Source organism: Haemaphysalis longicornis, unplaced genomic scaffold, assembly GCF_048455015.1.
Source record: "Haemaphysalis longicornis isolate Haplotype H1 unplaced genomic scaffold, Haemaphysalis longicornis Haplotype H1 scaffold_4, whole genome shotgun sequence".
Taxonomy (NCBI): domain Eukaryota; kingdom Metazoa; phylum Arthropoda; class Arachnida; order Ixodida; family Ixodidae; genus Haemaphysalis; species Haemaphysalis longicornis.
Window position 1 is genome coordinate 101331738 of NW_027526361.1, and position 20549 is coordinate 101352286.

Consider the following 20549-nt stretch of genomic DNA (forward strand, 5'->3'; position numbering starts at 1 on the left):
AAAAAGCATGTAGGAAGAAAAAAAAAAAAACAAGAACGAAACACCCGGAACCGTAAAAAGCTGATTATCATGCCAGTGGATTTCACAAGAAGTTCCATTTCTGGTTTCGTTTACACGGTGATGCGGAAATTTTAGTTCCGATTACCGAGAGTTTTTTTACGTTATCTGAATACAAAACCAACCAAATTCCAGGCAACTGTTATTACGTTTAAGCGATTTCCGTTTATCGAGATTCTACTGTAGTAGTTCACAGTAAATTTGCGAAGTTGTGAATTTCACGTCTACTGTCAAGACATGGGCTTGTATGGGAAGGAAACACACAGCCACATGTTTGCCTCCTAGTATAAACCTCTAGTCCTTTTACGTTTTCCTGTCTAATCACAGAGCTATATAGTCACTACTATTGCCACAGGGTGAGAAAAATAAATACGCGTACATTCTGTAACCGTGCGTGTGATGTGCATTTTGTACAGCTTTGCTCGTCATCCACCTTCGCGCAGTAAAATTGCCCCTAATTTCTTTTTTCCCTGTTCTAATCTGCAGCCGGCGATCCTTGACGTGAACCGACTCGAGAAACTGGTGAAGGCGTCTTTTGCTAGGCTGCTTGGGAGCAAGGAGTCTCCGCTGGAAGGCGATGCGCTTCCAGTTCCGGCAGGGGAGCGTCTACATGAGGCCCTCGACATCGTCAGGGCGTCCAAAAATTGGAGTGTTCTGGCGGACTTCTACTCCGATTTCCCTAACGTCGAACCGGCAAAGCCACTTCGGAACAAGGCATACCTGCGCGCGGGGGGCGGGGGTTGAGGGGGAGCGAATGAAAAAGTTGCAGCATGCCCAGTTACTGAAACTGGGCTCAACAAGAGAACGCGAACCTTAGCACGCACACATTTCACCATTTCCGTGTTTTAAGCAAAGTAACGTCCCGGTATGTGGCGCATATCTATTGCGCAATGAACGTACTTTGTGATAATGTAAGGTTCATGGCGTTATTTAGCGTAGGAAAAGGAAAGTCTTAAACTTGAACTGTCCGAGTGGTTTCTTGGGCGAGTTGGTGATTCATCGTGTAAGTAAGCGCGAAATGAACAAGGACGAACGAAGTGAACGAAGCGCCGTGTCCCGTTCACTTCGTCCTTGTGAGTTTTATGCTCTTTTTTCGGGTATTCGGAAGGTGCTTCAATTTTGATACTCATGCACGGATGTTTTAGTTTTAAGTGTGTTAGCAGAATTATGAACAGGTATTTCGTCTAGGGAGTGGATGACTTAAAAGTTATCGTAAAAACTGACTCCGTTGCACGTAGGTGCGGCTTCTGCAGCTTACAAAGGAATGTTTAGCACCTACTCACAAAGCAGATCGACCACTCGCGTCATCGAGGACGCAAGCCGTTATAAATAATAGTTTATTGCAGCGAACTTTCTGCTAGAAAAACTGCCGACAAAATGTCGAAAATACTGCCAAACACGTCCACAGTTGACAGCAAAATAACGAAATGCCGCCGCATGAGTGGCGAGTGAGTGCCAAACTCGTTACTCTTTCGGTAAAGCAAAAAACCCGCGTGCAGCCTGGTGCCTGGAAGACGATCGTACGCTCCACATTAAGCACCCGAAAATATAGCTGTGTGCGGATAATCTTTGGTGATAAACCTAAAGCATTCATAAAGCACGGTTCATGACAGTAGCATGCTGGCAATATTACCTTAGTCGTAGTTTCACCATGAGCGCTCCATGCCATTTTGCCGACCTTTTTCTGGCTAACTCATTGATCCGATACGAGAGGCCATGAAGACAAAATACAAGTTTAATTCCAAAGATTTGGTGTTCTATAATGCCCCGACCGGTTCTCCGACAGCAAGCAATGCTTCGTTCACTTAGAAATAAACAAATAAACCCAACATTTTATTTCTCCGGCTAGATCTATTGTTTCGTGACCGGAGCGATGATCTATCTAGGGAAGAGACCTGAAACGAATGTTGGTATGTTGAATGGGGCAGCAGTGAATGGCATTAGGAGCACACAGTAAAACAACAAATGAGGCAGTGCAGGACATGGGATGGGCATCCTTCGAAGGGAGAGAAGCACAGAGCAAAATATGTTTTCAAGAACGACTTAGAAATATGGATGATCAGAGATGGGCGGCCAAAGTGTTACGGTAGCTTTACATACACAATGGAGGAAAAGAACCAGAAGGCTCAGGACAAAGTATATGAAACCTGGAAGTGCAGGGGAAACGACCAAGGCAATAAAAAATGAAGTGAAAGAAACAGAAACAACGACCTGGAAAAACAGGATGGATGCGAAGAAGTCCTTAGATATCTACAGGATCGGGAAGCAGGAGATCACAAGGGAAAAATTATTCGATAATACCAAAGGGAGTGCATTGCTTTTTTAAGCCCGAGCGGGTTGCTTGCGGACAAAAACGCTTATCCGCGATCCGGTACAGGAAGAACTATGCGCAGGCTGCGGAAATGAGCCAGAAACCATGCGACATATTGCAACGGAGTGCAAAAGTATCCGTCAAGTCCTCAGTGATGGAGCCATCCAGCTTCCGGAAGCCCTTGGCTTTAAGGTTAGCGGAAAAGTGAACTGGACAGCAGTAGAGGTTAGTAAAAGAAGGTTAGAATGTTGGTGGGAAAAGAGCAGAGAACAATCTGGGAAGACATGCGAACAAAGAAGTCAGACTAGCACAAAAATTTCGTAAAAGTATTTTCGTTTTATTTTGACATTATTTTTTATTTATTTTGTTTGTATTTTTTTGGCGAGGTGATTGTACAGTAGCGTTGCGACTAAGGCCGCTGTGCAACGCCACCCCGTTACAAAGGGGAAGCCACTAAGCATTATGAGCATCATCATCATCATCATCCCGCCGTGCACACTTGCTTTGTTTCGGACTGGATGTGTACGTGGCTTATTTTTGTTACGGTTGATACTAATCGTTCCGCGAAACATTGGGTACGCTCGACACAGAGGGTCACGTAAGACAATGTCGCCTATGCCAATTGGTCAGTGCCGTGTAAGACAAGCCCAACGCGCCGGTCTGCCGCGTAGCTATGGCCAGCATAGCGCGTGTACTCAACGCTGGTGCTTTTATGTTTACGTCTTCGTTTATAACTTATATTTTTTTACCCCAAAATTCTTCAGTTGCAAAAAAAAGGTGTGCACTAAATTTAAGGCCACATAGTATGTCCTGAGAGCTTATAATCCCCGTTAAGTGAACGTTGTATTTTGTCGGCCTCAGCCAATTGCATCAAGCTGCAAGACGTTCAGCGCGGAAAGTAGCGAGGATGTTGCATGGCTATTCCCTGTTTATCTCATACACCGCTTACTTGGGTGAAGTTTGCGTTAAAAGTTTCTCAGTGTTATAACAACGAGGCAATCTTTTGAATGAACCCAACTTGCATTTTGTCTTCAAGGCTCATGTTTACATGCACAGCGCGGCGTTCGAAAATGTGGCTGCAGCAACCATTGCTCCTTTCCAGATCCGTCGTACAACCTCAAATTTATCGCATGCCAGAGTGCTGGACTCATTCCCACGTTTCGACTGCCTGCTTTTCCTCGGAAGTGTTCATGAGTATTACAAATAAACATTTTCTTTCGTTCAGCCACGTTCCGCAATTATTTCTCCTGATTAACTGATGGCAGCGCTACTATTCATGTCATGGTTTCGTACTATTGGTTTCATGGTTTTTTTATGGCTAAAAAACGTAGTCCGAGATATGTTGCGCGCTCATCAGAAATACCTGCAAGTTACTGTAAGACCTCCACATTGTTTACTAGCAACACCATGTCGCGCGAGTACACCTGTCGTAAGACGTACGCTGTTCAACCAGCTGTCAAATTGCGGTGGTACGAAAAGTCAAAACCAAGTTTACTACTTTCCCATAAAACCTGAACAACTATCGCGCTTGATAGGCCGGCTTCCTAGCTTGCTCACTTGCTTGCTAAGTCAAACGGTTCATAAAAAATCCTTTCATGCTTTAAGAGACTGTCTGTGAGAGGGACGTTGAGGGTTTGTAATCGATTATGGCTTTACTCTTTTGACAGATGAACTTCACGAACTTCCTCGCCGGCAAGGTGAAACACCTGACTGGCGGGAACATGAAACCTTACGATACGTACACGGATACTGACCCCACTGTTTTCGAAGGCTGGCGCATGAACTCGCTGATGTTGAACTTTCCCTGGTATGATATCGATTTTATTTGTGTGCGACTCGAATAAACAAAATACTTCTGCTTGTGGGAGTTATGAAATTGCGAGCTGGGCATTGCATTGGTTTGATACACAGGCGGCAGAATTCAGAAATAGGGTTCACGAAACCCTTACAAAAATGGTTATTGAGATTGAATTGAAAGTCATTTGAGTTTACCCAGTAGATTGTGTTGAGAGTCAATTGACTTTGAACGGAAATTTTGTATTGAGTTCTCGTTGAAAATTAGCCGCCGTGTTTCAATTGAAACTCAACGCTGTGTTTTAATTGAAAGTCTATTGACTATAGACAAAATGTCTGTTGATTTCCAATGGACTTTCTGTTGACTCTCAATACACTTTTCCCGTTGAGTTCCTGTTGTGACGCATCAATTGAAAGTGTGTTGAGTTCCTGTTGAGACATGTCAAATGAAAACCTATTGAGCATATTTAAGACAGCCTGTCTGATTTCATTTTAGTTTTTTATCAAGTTATTTAAACAATTGCTTAGTAAAGTTCAGTTGACTGTACTAAATATATACTGAGTCTGTTTCAATAATGCAAAAATATTCTAAAAACTGTCATCAAGGTGTGCATTGAGCATGTGAAATTGTGGCGTGTTTCAAGCGTCCATCGTGAACTGTCTTCGAACTGCATCGATTAACTTGACAGTCATCGACGCAGATTGGTTTGATGCAGAGACTGTGCAAGAAGTAGACATAGGGTTCACGAAAGCGTCCATACGAACCGCCTTTGAACTTGATCGATTACCCTGGCAGTCATCGGTGCAGATTGGTTTGAGGCAAAAAATGGGAAAGAATAAGAAATAGGGTTCAAAAAAGCATCCATTGCTTACTGTCTTCAAACTGCATTGGTTTACCTTGGGAGCCATCGATGCACACTAGTTTGATGAGAGACTGTGCGCGATTCAGAAAAAGCTTCACAAAAGCATCCATTGCGAACGCTTTCAACTGTATCGATTACCTTGGCACTTAACTATGCCGATTTGTTTGATGTACTCTATGCAGAATTCAGAAGTATTGTTCACGGTTGCATCTATTGTGAACCGTTTTCGTACTGCATCGATTACCTTACCTTGGCAGTCATTGATGAATGCAGATTGGGTCAAAATCAGACTACGTTTTTTGAGTGTTCTCTGGCTGCCACCGCCAGCCGCTATTTTATGTCTATTGGGCAGTAGGCTTGGGCTTGTGCCTTGGGCGGGAGCAAATTTTTTCTTTGGAAAGGGGAAATATGAGCAGATGCACATACGCTGTCAGTGCCATACGAATGGCCGCTCACGCTGATACGTTTAACATCCACCTCAACGGTGAAAAGTGGAAGCTTGGACTTGTTGGTGATTAATATTCTACCTGAGTGAACAGCGCAAGAGGCAAGGACACCAGACAAAAAAAGAGGGCCCAGTGCGGGCAATTTTCTGAAGAGGTCAATTTAGGGCCGGTCTGGCGGCCTTTCTTGTCCTTGTCTTTAATTCTGGAAATTTCATTTGAATAGGCTTGAACGGCCAGCCTGATCAGCCGTGTCGGCCACCGGTCTTGTGCCCTCTCTTGTACCTCGTTCTTGTTTTTCATGCTGTGCATTCTAGTCGAATAGGCCTCAAGAGCTGCCAGTTCATCGTGTTCGCCACTCCTCTTGTGCCCTTCCTGTCTCTGGTACTTCTATTTCGTGCTGTGTATTCTAGTCGAATATGTCTCAACGAGTCGACGAATCAATCGAATCCATTGTTTCTCCTGCGCCTCCCCTTGCCTTTCTCCTTGTTTTTTGTGAAGAGGCCTCCATGGGCAGGTTGATCTATGATGTCCGCCACTTGTCTTGTGCTCTCTTGTACGTTTTTTCGCCACTAGAATAATAGTGTCCGCCACTTTTCATGTCTCCTCTTATCTCTCCTACTTGTCTTTCGTGGTGTGCATTCTATTCCAATAGGCCGCAACGAGCCACCAGTTCAACCATGTTCGCCACTTGTCTTTTGCCCTCTTTTGTCTCTCGTGCTTGTCTTTCGTGCTGCGCATTCTTGTCGACTAGGCTTCAATGGGCCGGCAGATCCATCGTGTCCAGCAGGCGCCTTGTTCCTTCGTTTACCTTTGTCTTGTCTTCGTGCCGTGGATTTTAGTCGAATAGGCCTCAGTGGGCTGTTAGATCAATCCTGCCCGCCACTTGTATTGGGTGCTCTCGTGTATCTTTTACTTGTGTTTTGTGCTGTGAATTCTAGTAGAATATGCCTCAATGGGCCGCCAGATCAATTGTCCGCCACTTGTCTTCTGCCATCTTTTGTACTAGTCTTTCGCGCTTTGCATTATAGTAAAATGGGCCTTCAACCACGCGGTAGATCAATTGTATTCGCCATTTGTCCTTTGGCTTCTCTTGTCTCTTGTCCTTGTATTTCGTGCTGCGGATTCTAGTCAAATATCCCTTAACGGGCCGCTAGAGAAATCGTGTCCGTCCCTTGTCTTGTGGCCTCCGTTGTCTCTTGTACTCATCTTTGGTGTTGTGCATTCTAGTCTAATAGGCCTCACCAGGCCGCCAGATCAATCGTGTCCGCCACTTGAACTGTGCTCTCTGGTCTCTCTTCCTCGTATTTTGTACTGTAAATTCTAGTCGAATAAAACTAAACTGGACGTTAGATTAACTGTGTTTACCACTAGTCCTGTGCCTTCTGTTGTCTCTTCTCGTCTTGTTCTTTTATTTTAGTCTAATTTTTTAAATTTATGATACCTCAAGGGCCCCAGTCAAGGGGTATTACATGAGGGGGTAGACAGTTCACTAACGGATGATTTGTTCGATGGCTTCTTTGAAATGGGCGATGCTGGAGTGGTGCACGACGTCAGTAGGAAGATCGTTCCATTCTGCTGATGTTTGCACAAAAAAGGAGTGATGGGCAGTGGTATGCGCACGGGGTGGATAAACCGCTTTCGAATGGCTGATACGGCATGAAAGACGATGAGCTGGAACTGTAACATGGTTTAGGAGCAATGCACGATAAAATTTATGAAACAACCACAGTTTTGAAATTTTGCGGCGTGATGCTAAGTTAACCATGTTAGCTTGAGATATAAGTTCGGTGACGCTGCTATGATAGCAGTAGTCTGAATAAATAAATCTGGCTGCGCGATTTTGGATGGATTCAAGTGTTTTAATAAGAGTGATTTGATGGGGATCCCAGATGGCACATGCGTATTCTAGCTTCGGGCGAACTAGTGCTACATAGGCTAAAAGTTTAACAGAAGGTGGGGCTAGACCTACATTTGCCTCAATGGACCGGTAGATCAATTGTCTGCCACTTGTCTTGTGGATTCTCTGGTCCTTGTTTTTCGTGCTGGGCATTCTAGTCGAATAGGCATCAACGGGCTGACGGATAATCGGATCTGCCCCTTGACTTGTGCTCTCGTACTTTTTCGTGCTGTGCATTCAGTCGAATTGGCCCAACCGACCGCCAGATCAGTCGTGTCCGGCAGCTGTCTTGTGCTTTCTCGCGCTGTGCATTCTAGTCGAATAGGCCCAAACGGGCCACCAGAATAGTGGTGTCCGCCGCTTGTCCTGTGCCTTCCTTTCCCTTTTGTTCTTGTTTTTTTTTGCTGTGCCTTTTAGCTGAAAAGGCCGCAATGTTTCCATAGATCAACCATGCCTGCCACTTGTCCTGAGCCTTCTCTTGTCTTTTACACTGTGAATTTAGATTGCATAAGCCTCAATGGGCTGCCAAATAAATTATGTCCACCACTTGTGCTTTCAAGAGTCTTTTGAACCTGTCATTCATGCTGTCCATTTTAGTGAATAGGACTCAACGAGCGCCGCGGCGGCCGCTTTTCTGATGGAGGTGAAAAGCAAACTCCCGTGTGTGCGAGATTTCGGCGCACGATAAAGATCCCCAGGTGGTCAAAATTAATCCGGAGCCCTCCACTACGGCGCGCCTCATCGCCTGCGTTGCGTCGGCGCGTTAAAACCCTCAATCAATCAATCAAGGACTCAACGAGCCAGTGATCAATCGCATCCTCCACGTGTCTTCTCTCCTGTAATCGTATTTCATGCTGTGCAACCTAGTCGAATAGGCCTCAATGGGCCGTTTGATCAATCGTGCCCACCCCTTGTCCTGTGACTTCCCTTGTCTCTTGTGCTTGTCTTTCGTGCTGTGCACTCCAGTCGAATAGGTCTCAAGGAGCCGCCATATCAATCGTGTCCGCCACTTGTCTTGTGCCCTCTCTTGTCTTTCTTTCCTTGAATTTCGGGATCTGCATTCTAGTCGAATACGCCTCATCGGGCCGCCAGATGAATAGTGTCCTCAACTTGTTTTGTGCTCTCTTTTCTCTTGTGCTGGCCTTTCGTGCTGTGCATTATAGTCAAATAAGCGTACACGGGGTGCCATATCAATTGTGTCCATCACTGGTGCCGTGCCTTCTTTTGTCTTTGTATTTCGTGCTGGAAATTTTGGTTGAGTAGGCCTCAACGGGCCTGTAGATCAATCGAGTCTGCCACTTGTCATGTGTATTTTCTCTTGTCTCTCGTACTTGTCTTTCCAAGTCGAAGAGTCCTCAACGGGCCGCCGGATCAATTGTGTCCGCCACTTGCCCTGTGCCTTCTTTTGTCTCGTCTTTCTTTCCGGATGTGTATTTTAGTCGAGTAGGCCTGAAAATTCCAGTAGATTCATTGTCTCTGCCACTCTTCCTGTGCCTACGTTTGTCCTTGTCTTTCATGCTGTGCATTCTAGTCGAATATGCCTCAACGCGCCACATGCTCAATGGTGGCGCCACTGCGTGCAGGTACGTACCCGACGCCCATTTGGCACTGCTGTTGGGTGGACTGGGCATGCGCTTGGCGGGCGTTACATACCTGGACTACGCCGAGCGTGGCAACAACTCGTATGAAGAAGTGCTGCAAAGAAACCGGGGCTGCCTGTCCCCGCAACTTAACGAGACTGACCGAGAAAATTTTCGGGACATCGTTGCTGCTACGGCGGCCATTCACGTAGTCTGGGACGTCTTCAAGCACGAGCTTAGTGCCAAGGGAAGTTCACCCAGGTAAGTTCCAAGTTCTTTATTTTCACGTGCAGGGCTGGTAATGCAGTAGGACAATATTTTAATGTATGGGAATTCCCACTACGAAATTTGGGGTAGAAACAAACACAAGAAAATGTAGTACTCTCGTGTAGCGGGACAGACGGTCATTTTCTATTTCTCCGCTGTAGCTCGACTTCGTAATAGGGGAAGGTTAATTCCTTATCGAATACATAACTGAGACGGCAAGCGGGTTTCGTATCAATCGGTCGTTCCATTGCAAACGTTGCCTTTAGAAGCTGGCAGGACGCTATAATTTCAACGTACAAAATTACCGTATTGCTTCTCGTACACGACAAGCACACCGATGCGCGACTTCCGGGAACTGATTTTTTTCTCACCGCAAAGAGTTTATGCAGATGTTGAACGCAGAGAAACCCCACGAGTTCGAATTTCAATGTGCATGCTTAGTTTCGTGGGCAACTAAACACATCCTATACTGTCCTGAGGCAGTCAGCCAACGACACACCGAATCTACACACACGGAAGCAATGAGTTCGTAACTTCGTCGAACGGAGATCCATTTACGGTTATGTAATCATTATGAACGTTGTCCTCGGGCACAGGTTGAGTCACAAATTAGCGACTACACCCTGAAAATTAATCTTTTAGGGACTATTGCGCAACCATTAAAAATGCGCCCATGCATACCGTACAGGTGATTAATAAGCGAATCTCTGACGCGCGGCCGATGTTTTGCGTGTGACACTGGAGGCCAAGGTGATGGCCCCTGCAGGAGGGGCACTACATAACCAGTGAAGTACGAAGAGCGCACTAACAGGCTGCTACCTACACCATGCTGTCAACACGTCTAAATTCCAGCTTAGTACAACTGGTATAAAAAAGAATAGCACAGATGAAATCACAGTGAAGCAAAAATTTCGTGTCCCAACAACCATACAGTAAAAAAACACCTGTGCATAATAAAAGTTATAACACTGGGTTAGGTTACGGTAATTCACGAGACAAAATATATGCCAAATCATGTGTGGAGTTTCCCGATTGCAAAAAAATGACGCCGTCATCTGCATTATAAATGAACGTAAACGTCATTAGGATTTTTTAAAATAAGTCAGTTGTATAGATCAGAAACAAAAGCGGCAGTACTACGCAGTCTTGCGGTACACCCGGAGGTACCTGGTGGATACCCGAGATACATTTTATTTTTGCGAACTGCTCTTTTTGCGGAGGTGAGACTGAATCCGAGATATAATAACTAAGGGAAGAATTCACTCCAGCTGATGGATTATTTTTCGTAAGGCACCTTATCGAACGCTTCAGTACGACATTTACGAATAACGGATAAGGGGGGGGGGGTATTCCAGTTGTTAGTAGCACGCATATAAAAATTATTCACGTGATTGCATTAACACATATTGCTGTGTCTGTCTTGTTCGTCGTGCATTAAGAAAAGTTGCTCAATGATGCAGTTGAAGTGCGATTTTACCATGTATGATGCTTTGTAAAAACTGAAGACGAGTAATTTTGTACGTGTGCTCTAGAGAACTGATTTTAGTTCGAAGCATTAGTAGGGACGGGGAATCCTCGTTTTTATATTTTCCAAAGATGAATATAACGGTCTTCCTTTGTACACATTCCAAATTTATGATGTCCTCTTTAGTACAAGGGTCCCACACAACCCCGCGATTTCGAGTTTCGATCTCGCAAAACTGTTAGTTAAAACTCTAGTGTTCAGGAGCCTTTCTCCGTTTTTTTAAATCATAATTTGCGCAGAGCGGCTGAACATGTAGCGTAAATGTGGTCTGACCAAGATAATGCATTTGTAAATGTCATCATCACCACCACCACCACCACCACCACCACCATCATCATCATCATCATCATCGTCATCATCATGAGCTTTTAAATGCAGAGCATTTGTTAGTCGCACGATGTCCGGCGTCGGCGTCGCCGCCGTCCACACGCTCACTGCGCATGCGCGTCGCGTCGAGGCGATAGCGAACACACTCTCGCGAGGGGCATTGAATTGGATTGGATTGGCTTGGATTGGATTGGATTGGATTGGCTTGGCTTAGCTTGGATTTGATTTGATTGGATTTGGATTGTATTGGATTAAAGTGGATTGTGTTGGATTGTGTTGCGTCATAGCCGCGGCAGACGCGCTGGGGCCGGCGCATGTGCAGTACTCTCTCTTCCGCGGTTTCCTCTCCTTCGGGCGCGCTGCGCATATAACCGGTGTGCCGTTCTCCGGCGAAGCAACATCCGCGCTTGGCTCAAACCCCTAGAGTCCACGTCGCTTTACAAGTACGCCAACGTCGTCATCGACTGGGACCGGCTTACGCAGTCCCCTCAACGTATATAAGCGGCGGAGCGCGCGTTCGGAATTCAGTCAAGGGCGTCTTTGCTTGGCTTTCGCTTGACGTGACGCTTTGCTTGACTCGAGTAGATGCGACGCATTTACTCGAGTTCCCCCCGTGGGAAGATGCGGGCGGGTTTTTTTTTGTGTCCACTGCAAGAAGAAAATCTCTCCTAAAGATTTCAAGGCGCCTATTGAGTGCCAGCTGAGTCCATGTTTCCCCCAGATTTTCGTAGCTCATCTCGCCAACGAGTTCCCGTCCGATCCCTAGTGCGTTTGCGGCCTATTGGCAGCCAGTAGGTCAAACGGATGATCCACCTGCTGTCCCTCATTCGCATTATGTGACCAGCCCATCCCCATTTCCTTCGAAAGACAAGACGCAATTCGTAAATGTAGTGCCTAAATATTTGTATTTTTCTACTTGAGTTATTATTGTTTCTCTTAAAGCACAGGAAAACACACGAGGTTTCTTTTTCTGTGTTACTCGCAGTAAGTCTGTTTTTTTGAGCAATTATTTTCATGCCTCAAAGTTTACACCAATCGAAAATTGCGTTAACGAAATACTGGAAACTGATGTGATCACTTCGGGAACTATTTTTTCTGAAAATGACGCCGTCATCTGAATTATAAATGAACGTAAACGTCATAAGAATTTTTTAAAATAAGTCAGTTATATAGACCAGAAACAAAAGCGGCCCTACTACGCTGTCTTGCGGTACACCCGGAGGTACCTGGTGGACACCCGAGATACATTTTATTTTGGCGAACTGCTCTTTTTGCGGAGGTGAGACTGAATCTGTGATATAATAGCGAAGGGAAGAATTCACTCCAGCTGATGGTTTATTTTTCGTGAGGCACCTTATCGAACGCTTCAGTAAAATAAAAAAAGGAGCATGTCAGCTTGTCCAGATGAGTCGAGAACTATCGACATTTACGAATAACGGATAAAAGCTGAGTCGAAGTCGGCAATCCTTTTCTGAACCCATGATGTTGTGGAGACAAGAGTATGTGTTGTGTCAAGTAACGGACACATAAGACCTGCAACAATGTGTTGAAATAATTTACTGCTGGTGAATTTAACAAAAATTGGTTGGTAATTTGACACTGTAAGTTGATGGCCCCTTTTTGTGAATAGGAACAACTCTTGCTTTGAGCTACTCGGATGGTACCTCTGCTGATGTAGTGATAACTTGAAAAATCAGTTACGAAGACACATATCTGCTCTGTATACATACGTAAAAAAACATTCACAATATTATCAATACCTGCAGACTTCCTAACATCGATATGCAAGAGCATATCCAAAGCACCTTCTCTAGAAATTGTAATATATCGTGTACCGAAGACCTATTTGTATTGCATTGTTCAAATTCACCCGGAGCAGAGAACACACTCCAAAAGTAATCATTGAAATGCTCAGCATGAGTATAAGCACCTTCAAAAATTTCATCATTAACCTTCATTTTATGAATTGCCTGCCTAGATAGCGCCAAAACTCCTTTGGAGCATTTGTAATGGAATCAGCAAGGCTGTGACTGAAATATTTTTCTTGTGCGCCTTTCAGTATTGTCAATGATTCACTTTTCAATTTTTTTGTCCTTATTATCCGTCTCCGCTTAAGTTCGATATCTTTGATTCAAGGTTAGCTTGAGGTTTCTTGACCCCCTTCAGTGGTACAATCCTTTCAATGCAATAACTAATATATTGTCCTTACAATTTTGTCATGAAAGCTTGACATCAGCATGAACAATATTGCCGTTTTGGTCTAAATAATGAATAATTGATTCATCATATGCTTTAAGGTAGGCCCTATAGCCTAACTTTTTTCCCGGGGTTGTCTGCCATTGTTCAACATTGTTCACATTAATTTTTGATGAGAAAGAAATCAAACGCTAGTAACACGCGGTCGGTGTTCGCCATTGCCACATTAGAGAGTTTTAGCAGCCCGTCTGTTCCGTCGCGTACGTAGCTAAAGCCGTGTTGAGCGGGGCCCGTCTGGGCACTTGGGCATTCGTCGCGGTAGGGGGATTAGTTCCGCGGGCCTGCCTTCGCCATGTCCGCGCCTCCTCACCCTTCCTCCTCGCCCTTACGCGCGTGCAGGCGCAAGCGGGTCCCGGTAAACCCGGTAACAACGTAATCAACAGAACAGACGGACTGCTAAAAATCTCTATTAACGCTCCCGCGCCCGCACCGCCTGCCATTGTCATTTTAACTGTGATTCGCGCCGTAGACGCTGCGCCCGCGTTCCGTCGGACTAAACCCAGCCACTCGGTCTCACCTAACTTCTAATTACCCTCCAGCCTGTTTCTTTAGCGCATGCGCATGCGACAGCGCCCGAGGGGTTTTCTGCGTACGCAGGAATGCCGGATTTTCATTTTGACTGGCCATGTAAACCGCGTTCAAACAGCGTGTACGCAGACGTGCCATGGGAAGCTGAATTGCAAAAGCGTTTGCGATACATTTATACAAATTAACGGGAAATAATGCACAGCTGCCAGAGTGTCTGGTGACACAGTACGGCCTGATCTCATTGGTACTTATATTTGACCCGAGGATCAGTAACCTGCTTAGCCTTCCGACGCTTGATTACGGCAAGGAAGTTCAAGATGTTGCATAAGGTTCATACCAGTTGTTAAAAACGCGCTTCTCCCAATGCACTCAATGCCACATTCTAGAAGCCGTTCTCGGTGGCATTCATTGCCGTGAGACCACTGAATAAATTATTCTAGAGAGAGAGAGAGAGAGAGAGAGAGAGAGAGAGAGAGAGCCGTGGAAAGCAGGGCTTGGCATAGCTCGATGGAGGTGCTCTATGTGGTGGTTAACCAACAGTGCAGACTTTCTGGCATTCGTATAATTTAAAACAATCCGAAAGGAAATTAGCGGATTGGGAAGTTAACCCGGCGGAAGTAACGCAAAATTGCGAATTGGGCTGTGTGTAATTGTTTAGTTAATATTACAAAACAAACTACAGGAGTTAAATTCAGTGCAAATGGTAAGCCGGCCCATGTCGCTTCTCTCTTCATGAATGGTTTTCTAATAAAGCCCGTAAAGAAGTTTGAAGGCTTCGGGGGTTATATTACGCAAACGTTACAATAGGACGGGCAGAGTGAGCACGCTGTAAATTGTCATGAGCCGTGGGTTTGCTGTACTGAAATGGTGACGTACTTTCTGCTTGAACTGGACATGATGTATTATTCCGTATGCATACATTCTTTTTTCGTATGCACTCTATTGTTTCCCAGTATGGAGCATGACAGCGCGCACAAATATCGCGAATATCCACTGGAGTTATCACGTGGTCACCTGGGAAACCAGGGTGAACATCGAAGGAAGAAATTCCCGCCACCTATTTAAACTACTTTAGACAGTACTAACATGCGTATGAAACATATCTGGCTGAGTATTAGAGAGTGACTCCAACAATAGCCAGATATGGAGATCAAATGCTTAAAAATAATTTTCGAAAACGTTGAGCGACTTTCCATGGAAGATGCGTATATTTCTACAAACTTACGGATAGTTAAATCTACGAATTGGTTTTCTAATTTTCGTTGTTGTTCCGTCTTTTCAACATCAGGCTTTTCATATTTACGCTATCACAAACTGCCTTTCAATATCTGCCCCAATGGCGCCTATCCTCATTCTAGGTGGAAGAAGGGGTCCCAGAAGGACGTTCCGCCTCCGTTCACCGAGGAGAGCCTGCTCTTCGCTTTTGGCTGCTGGCTCTCGTGCGGCGATCCGGTGCGGGGCCGCGCCCTATGCAACGTGCCTCTCAAGAACAGCCCGTACTTCGCCAAGGTTTACGGATGTCCGCCGGCCGCGCCCATGTACCCGGAACACAAATGTCGCATCCGGATCTAGCCTCCCGCTGTACGCTTGTGCTCGCCGAGCCAGGAACTTTTATTTTAGGAGCTCGAGAACATAGACGCAACATGGCCGCCCTCATCTTTCTGCGAGGCGACAGTTCAGCAGATGACACCGTGTGCTGGAATTGATTGATATGTTTCTGTTGCCGTATTTGTTTCTTTTTTGGGCATGTTATGCTGCCTGATCGTCTCTAAGCTGGTATCGAGGGAAAGACCTTGTCTTATTTTGCAGATGTGTCCCGGCGGTAGTTGTTACGTAAATATTAATGAAGTTCATTTTCTCGCACAGATATATAATGCAATGCACTTGCGAATAATATTCAATAAACTGGAAAATACAACTGTTATTGATATTCTTGTTCAAACTGATCAGTTATTAACAATGTTTTTCAGCCCCCGTCTTCAACCGTGTCACAGGTAAAAGACTTTGTAGCGTTAGTAGACAGTATCAGTGACGTATCCATTTGTTCCTCTCTGATCTTCTTATTGTCAAACTTTGCAATTGTGTTGGAAGCAGGGCGTCGAACGGAAACTCACCCTAACCGAAAACCGGAGCAAAACCGAAACTGAACTGGAACCCGAAGTGCTATTTTTCGAGCCCGTTGAGGCCGAACCAGAACTGCACTGAAAAAAAAAAAATTGCACTCCTCCGCACAACGACGACGATGGTTGAACGCGATTTCTCATTGAGGGATTTATTTGTTGTCGTCTTAGTTTGTCTCATTGAGGTATTTATTTGTTGTCGTTTTAGTTTGTATTTTGACTTGCAGATAGGTTTGGCTTTTAGTCGTTGAGCTTTGACTTTGACTCGCACGCAGTTTGGTCTTTTGATCGCAGCGGCTTTGACTGTGACACTTGGCCATTTTATTTCGCCCGAACAAAGCTTCGCGTTCAATTGTCGTCGCCGTTAGATGGACGATGATTGATTTTTTGAATTTTGCACGTCCGTACACCCCTCATCTCCCCAAATCCACAGTGCTTAGACCATGTCGGAATGTGAATCGGATAGATGTCGTCTCGATAATGCGAGGACCGAGGTTCGATTCCCACCACGGGAAGAGTTATTTTCTTCACTTCGCCCATGAGCATCATCATCGCAAAAGAAAGTTCGTTTTCATGCAGTGTGTTTTGTGGTGCGCATGGACACCATCAGGGAGACATAAAAAGCTCCAGTTTAATAAATACCGGTTACCGGTTCACGACGAAACGGTTCGACCACCTTTGTGGACAACGGCATCAATATCATTCCGGGATTTTCTCTTTCGCGCGAGATCAACTTCATAAATTAGCAGGCACCATTCCCTTTCAGGGAGATCACAACACGATCAGCTCTATACGTGGCCGCAACATGTAGAAAAGTATGTCAGCCGGTGTTGCAATGGTATGTTGCTGCTGGTCGCGCGTGCAGGCTGGAAAAAAGAAAGGAAACTTTTTGGTACCTGCAGGCAATATGAAACATCGACTTCGCCTTTTGTTCTCTGAGACTGTGTAGGAGCAATCGGACCGCATCACTGTTTCACTGAGGGAGAAAGAGAGAGCAATTTATTTAATGGAAGGAAAACACAGAGGTCGGCCTGATCGTGTAGTCTCTGGCCTGCTACTCTGTGTGAGGGGGGGTTGACTTAGAGGTGATAGTATAAGTATATACAAAATGTCTATGCCATGCACAGTACATGTTCAATAGTTCACTGCAACAGGATTGGCTACAACCTAGCTGTTACACTGCTGCTTTTTAAGAATGCCAGCACTGCCTTGAAGGCCTTGTTTGAACACTGCTGGCCTGGCCAGGGTCCCAGCAGCACATCCTCAGACAGTGCCCGATTAACCGGGCCAACGACGGGGCTAACTTTCCACGGTGATGCGTGTAGCAGGGACAGTTGCACAGTTCGTGTCCAATAGTTTCCGGTTTGTGACACGATTCACATTCAGGGTCACTCGCACCACCGATGAGGTGTTGGTAGCGATGAGTAGACGCTACGCCGAGCCGCAGTCGATGGAACAGCGACGAGTAGCTTCGCTGAGTCACTGGGGGCATCCGGAACCTACAATCAGGGTCCAGTCGATGGAGCCTCCTGTGGCGGTGGTCATGGCGGGGCCAACGGCGAAAATCTATGCCCTAAACGTGCCTCGGATAGTTCCATTTCATAGTGTGCTTGAGAAGGTTGACTGATTTTAGGGTTTAACGCGCCGACGCAATTCAGGCGATGAGGCGCGCCTTAGTGGATTGGCTCCGGATTGTTTTTGACCACACTTGAAAAGGTCGCACACCTGGTAAAAACTTTACTCGCACCTGGTAAATAATACTCGCACACTTGTAAACACTTTACAAGTGCTGCCTGCGAAGATGATCCAGAAAGCCGCTGGCGAGAATGTATGTTCAATCACCCCTGCCGGCTGCTGTGTTTGGGATTTAGACGGAAACTAAAATGGTATGTATGTTGATACTTCGATGCTCGTTAAAGGAGTCATGAAGACAAAATAGAAGTTTGTTTTGTTCGAAAGATTTCGTGTTTTATAGTGTCCCCAGCGCTTGCGGGGCAGCTAATGATGCCGTATTAACTGAGAAATTAATTTAGGTAAAAAATCTGATTCTCCCGCCAAATCGTGTGTTTTGGTGACGTTTAAAATGAAGTCATAACGGCGCGTATACAGACGAACTTCCGCTGCGCCATTCGGCTCTGCAGCCTTGCTTGCTGTCAAACCTCCCCGGGGGCGCTAGCATACTCAGCACTCTGCCGTTGCTTTGTTTTTGACCCCATTTACACCTGGCATGTTTCTTTACGGTAGAAAGTAATCGCTTCGTGAAACATGGGGTAGACCAACAGGGCCACGTAATAGGCAACACCGCCTACGCCAATTGGCCAGCGTCTTATAAGACAACTCCAAAGCGTCGGGCTGCTCTGCAGCTAAAACAGGAATAGTGCGCCCAGTACCATCAGCCGTGCGCATCGGTACTTTTATGTTTACGTGCATTTTCGTAACTTTTGTTGTTTACCGCATCATTATTACTGATCTAAAATGCATATGCATTACATTTAGGCTCAAATTGCTCATTCGAAAAGCTTATAAGCTCTGCCCAATTTGCGTGTGCTTTTTCCGGCCTCCGCCAATCGCAGAGGAGGCTGGTAGGACATCATAGGTTCTGTTACGGGAAATGAGCTAGTGGGTCGCATGGCCATTCCCTTTTTAGATGCGGAGCGTCTTATGCTCGGGGGTATTTCCCGCGGCCTCGGCGGTGGTCCGGCGTTCGCACACCACCTGCTCATGCGCTCCTCCTTCTGATGATGATTTTGGCAGGATGCCCCTAGGAATTGTCCTAGGGATTTGCCGCATGCTTCGCTTGACTCCGGTTGTGCCTGCGCTAGACTCCGTGATTCTTCAGATGAAGTAGGATGGAAGCAACAGCCCCGTCAGTGAGTGTGCTGACGCAATTAAGTGAGAGCATCAGCGCAGACACTAACAGACCTTTAGATACCACTGGGGAATCGCTGAAGACGAAGAAGGAGAAGAAGACAAAGCTGCGATGAGGAGGGCGTGTACGTTGCTGTCGCCCCGTCCGCAGCGCTTCTGATGATGACTTTGGCAGGATGCCCCTAGGGATCGGCCTAGGAATTGGCCGCATGCTTCGCTTGACTCCGGTTGTGCTTGCGCAACAACTGTGCTCGGTCGCAACAGACCTTTAGATACCACTGGGGAACCGCTGAAGACGAAGAAGGAGAAGACAAAGCTGCGAAGAGGAGGAAAATTACACCCATACGGAAAATTACACACATCTCCCCGAAGGGAACCATGAGTAGGATATATGAGCATTACGGGGTTCACTACATTTCCACCAAATTTGGCTAACCAACATAACGGAGACGCAAACGGAATCCCCATGACGCTCCGCATCCTACTCATGGTTCCCTTCGGGGAGATGGGTGTAATTTTTTCCTAATTAAATAGCTTATTTCAGCGAAGTTTACGTTAAAAGGGGCGTCAGTATGGTTCTAATTAGGCAATCTTTTGAATGAACCAAACTTGTGTTTTGTCTTCATGGCTCCTTTAAGGATTCCCAGGTAGTAAACTTTCTTTCTGCCGCCCTGCAATATATGGTACACATGGCTTCGGGGTGTCAAACGCGGTGATAATTTTCACAGGTGTGTTTCCGTAGGAAAACAAAATGAATAAAGTCCACCACTTTGTTTTAAGTTATGCCACGCAATAATTGTTTTCTGCTCTTTTTTGCTGCCCTCAACCATCGAATGAGCACGAAACCAAGAGGCAGATTTTTCTTTGGATGTCCTTTCCTTCGTCCAAACGTTCATATAACAAAACGTTTAATCATTTCGAGGGCAGTGAGCGCCGCGGTGCACGGCACAATTGTTTGTTTCTCAGGACGCTTAGACAATTACGTTGATGTAAAAAGTTTGTTACAAGCTACGTTAGTATACGTCCCTGCCATACAGCTAATACAACAAAGGCTTTGTAACAACAAAAGTACACAGATATTCCAACATTTTCTTGAGGCAAGTTAAAAAAAAACACAAGTGGGCCTGTATTGATTGGTTTTAAAATTAGAGCGAAATGCCGGACTTACATACAATGCGGTGCATCTTTCAAATACAGCCATTTATTCCACATGCAGTTGGCCCGAAAAATGATAAAAAGATAGATGAATAATGCAAAAACTGTATTCCCCAGTTTGTGAAGATTTAAAAAAAGAGGGCCTGACTTAAGGGAACTTTGCAAAATGAGCCTGGTTTGCAATTTTAATTTAGCAAAAGTTGTTTTGCAAATCAGAAATAAATAAACTAACTCATTTAAAAATTGCGTAGTCCCTGCAGTCGACGCTGTGCTGCGGCGGCCCGGGAGCGCGTCAAGAGGAACTCCTGATTTGCGAGCTGGCCACTGCGCCGCAAGCTCCCACTGCTGAGGGGTGTGTGTGTGTGTTTGGGATCTGGGGCACATCCAAACCAAATGAGATGTTGTATTTTGGGTACCGAGGCAGTACGGACCAAGTAACGTTGGTACGGGCGACGAAAGTTCTAGAGCGGTCTTAGGCACTCCATTTTATTGCTTCTATTGCTTCTACAACTGGCGTGATGAGGGAGCCGCGGGTGCCACGCGCACGGTGCGCGG

General features: G+C 45.7%; 1 protein-coding gene across 1 annotated transcript in view; it reads left to right on the forward strand.

Moving 5' to 3' along the window:
* LOC144179175 (uncharacterized) overlaps positions 1–15877 on the forward strand; it is a 39194-nt gene extending 23317 nt beyond the window's left edge. The window contains exons 6-9 of the mRNA XM_077707424.1: positions 544–771; positions 4036–4175; positions 8952–9209; positions 15210–15877. Of these exons, the coding sequence (XP_077563550.1) occupies positions 544–771; positions 4036–4175; positions 8952–9209; positions 15210–15423 (840 nt within the window). The 3' untranslated portion in view covers positions 15424–15877. The remainder of the gene's footprint in view (positions 1–543; positions 772–4035; positions 4176–8951; positions 9210–15209) is intronic.
* The last annotated feature ends 4672 nt before the right edge of the window (positions 15878–20549 follow it).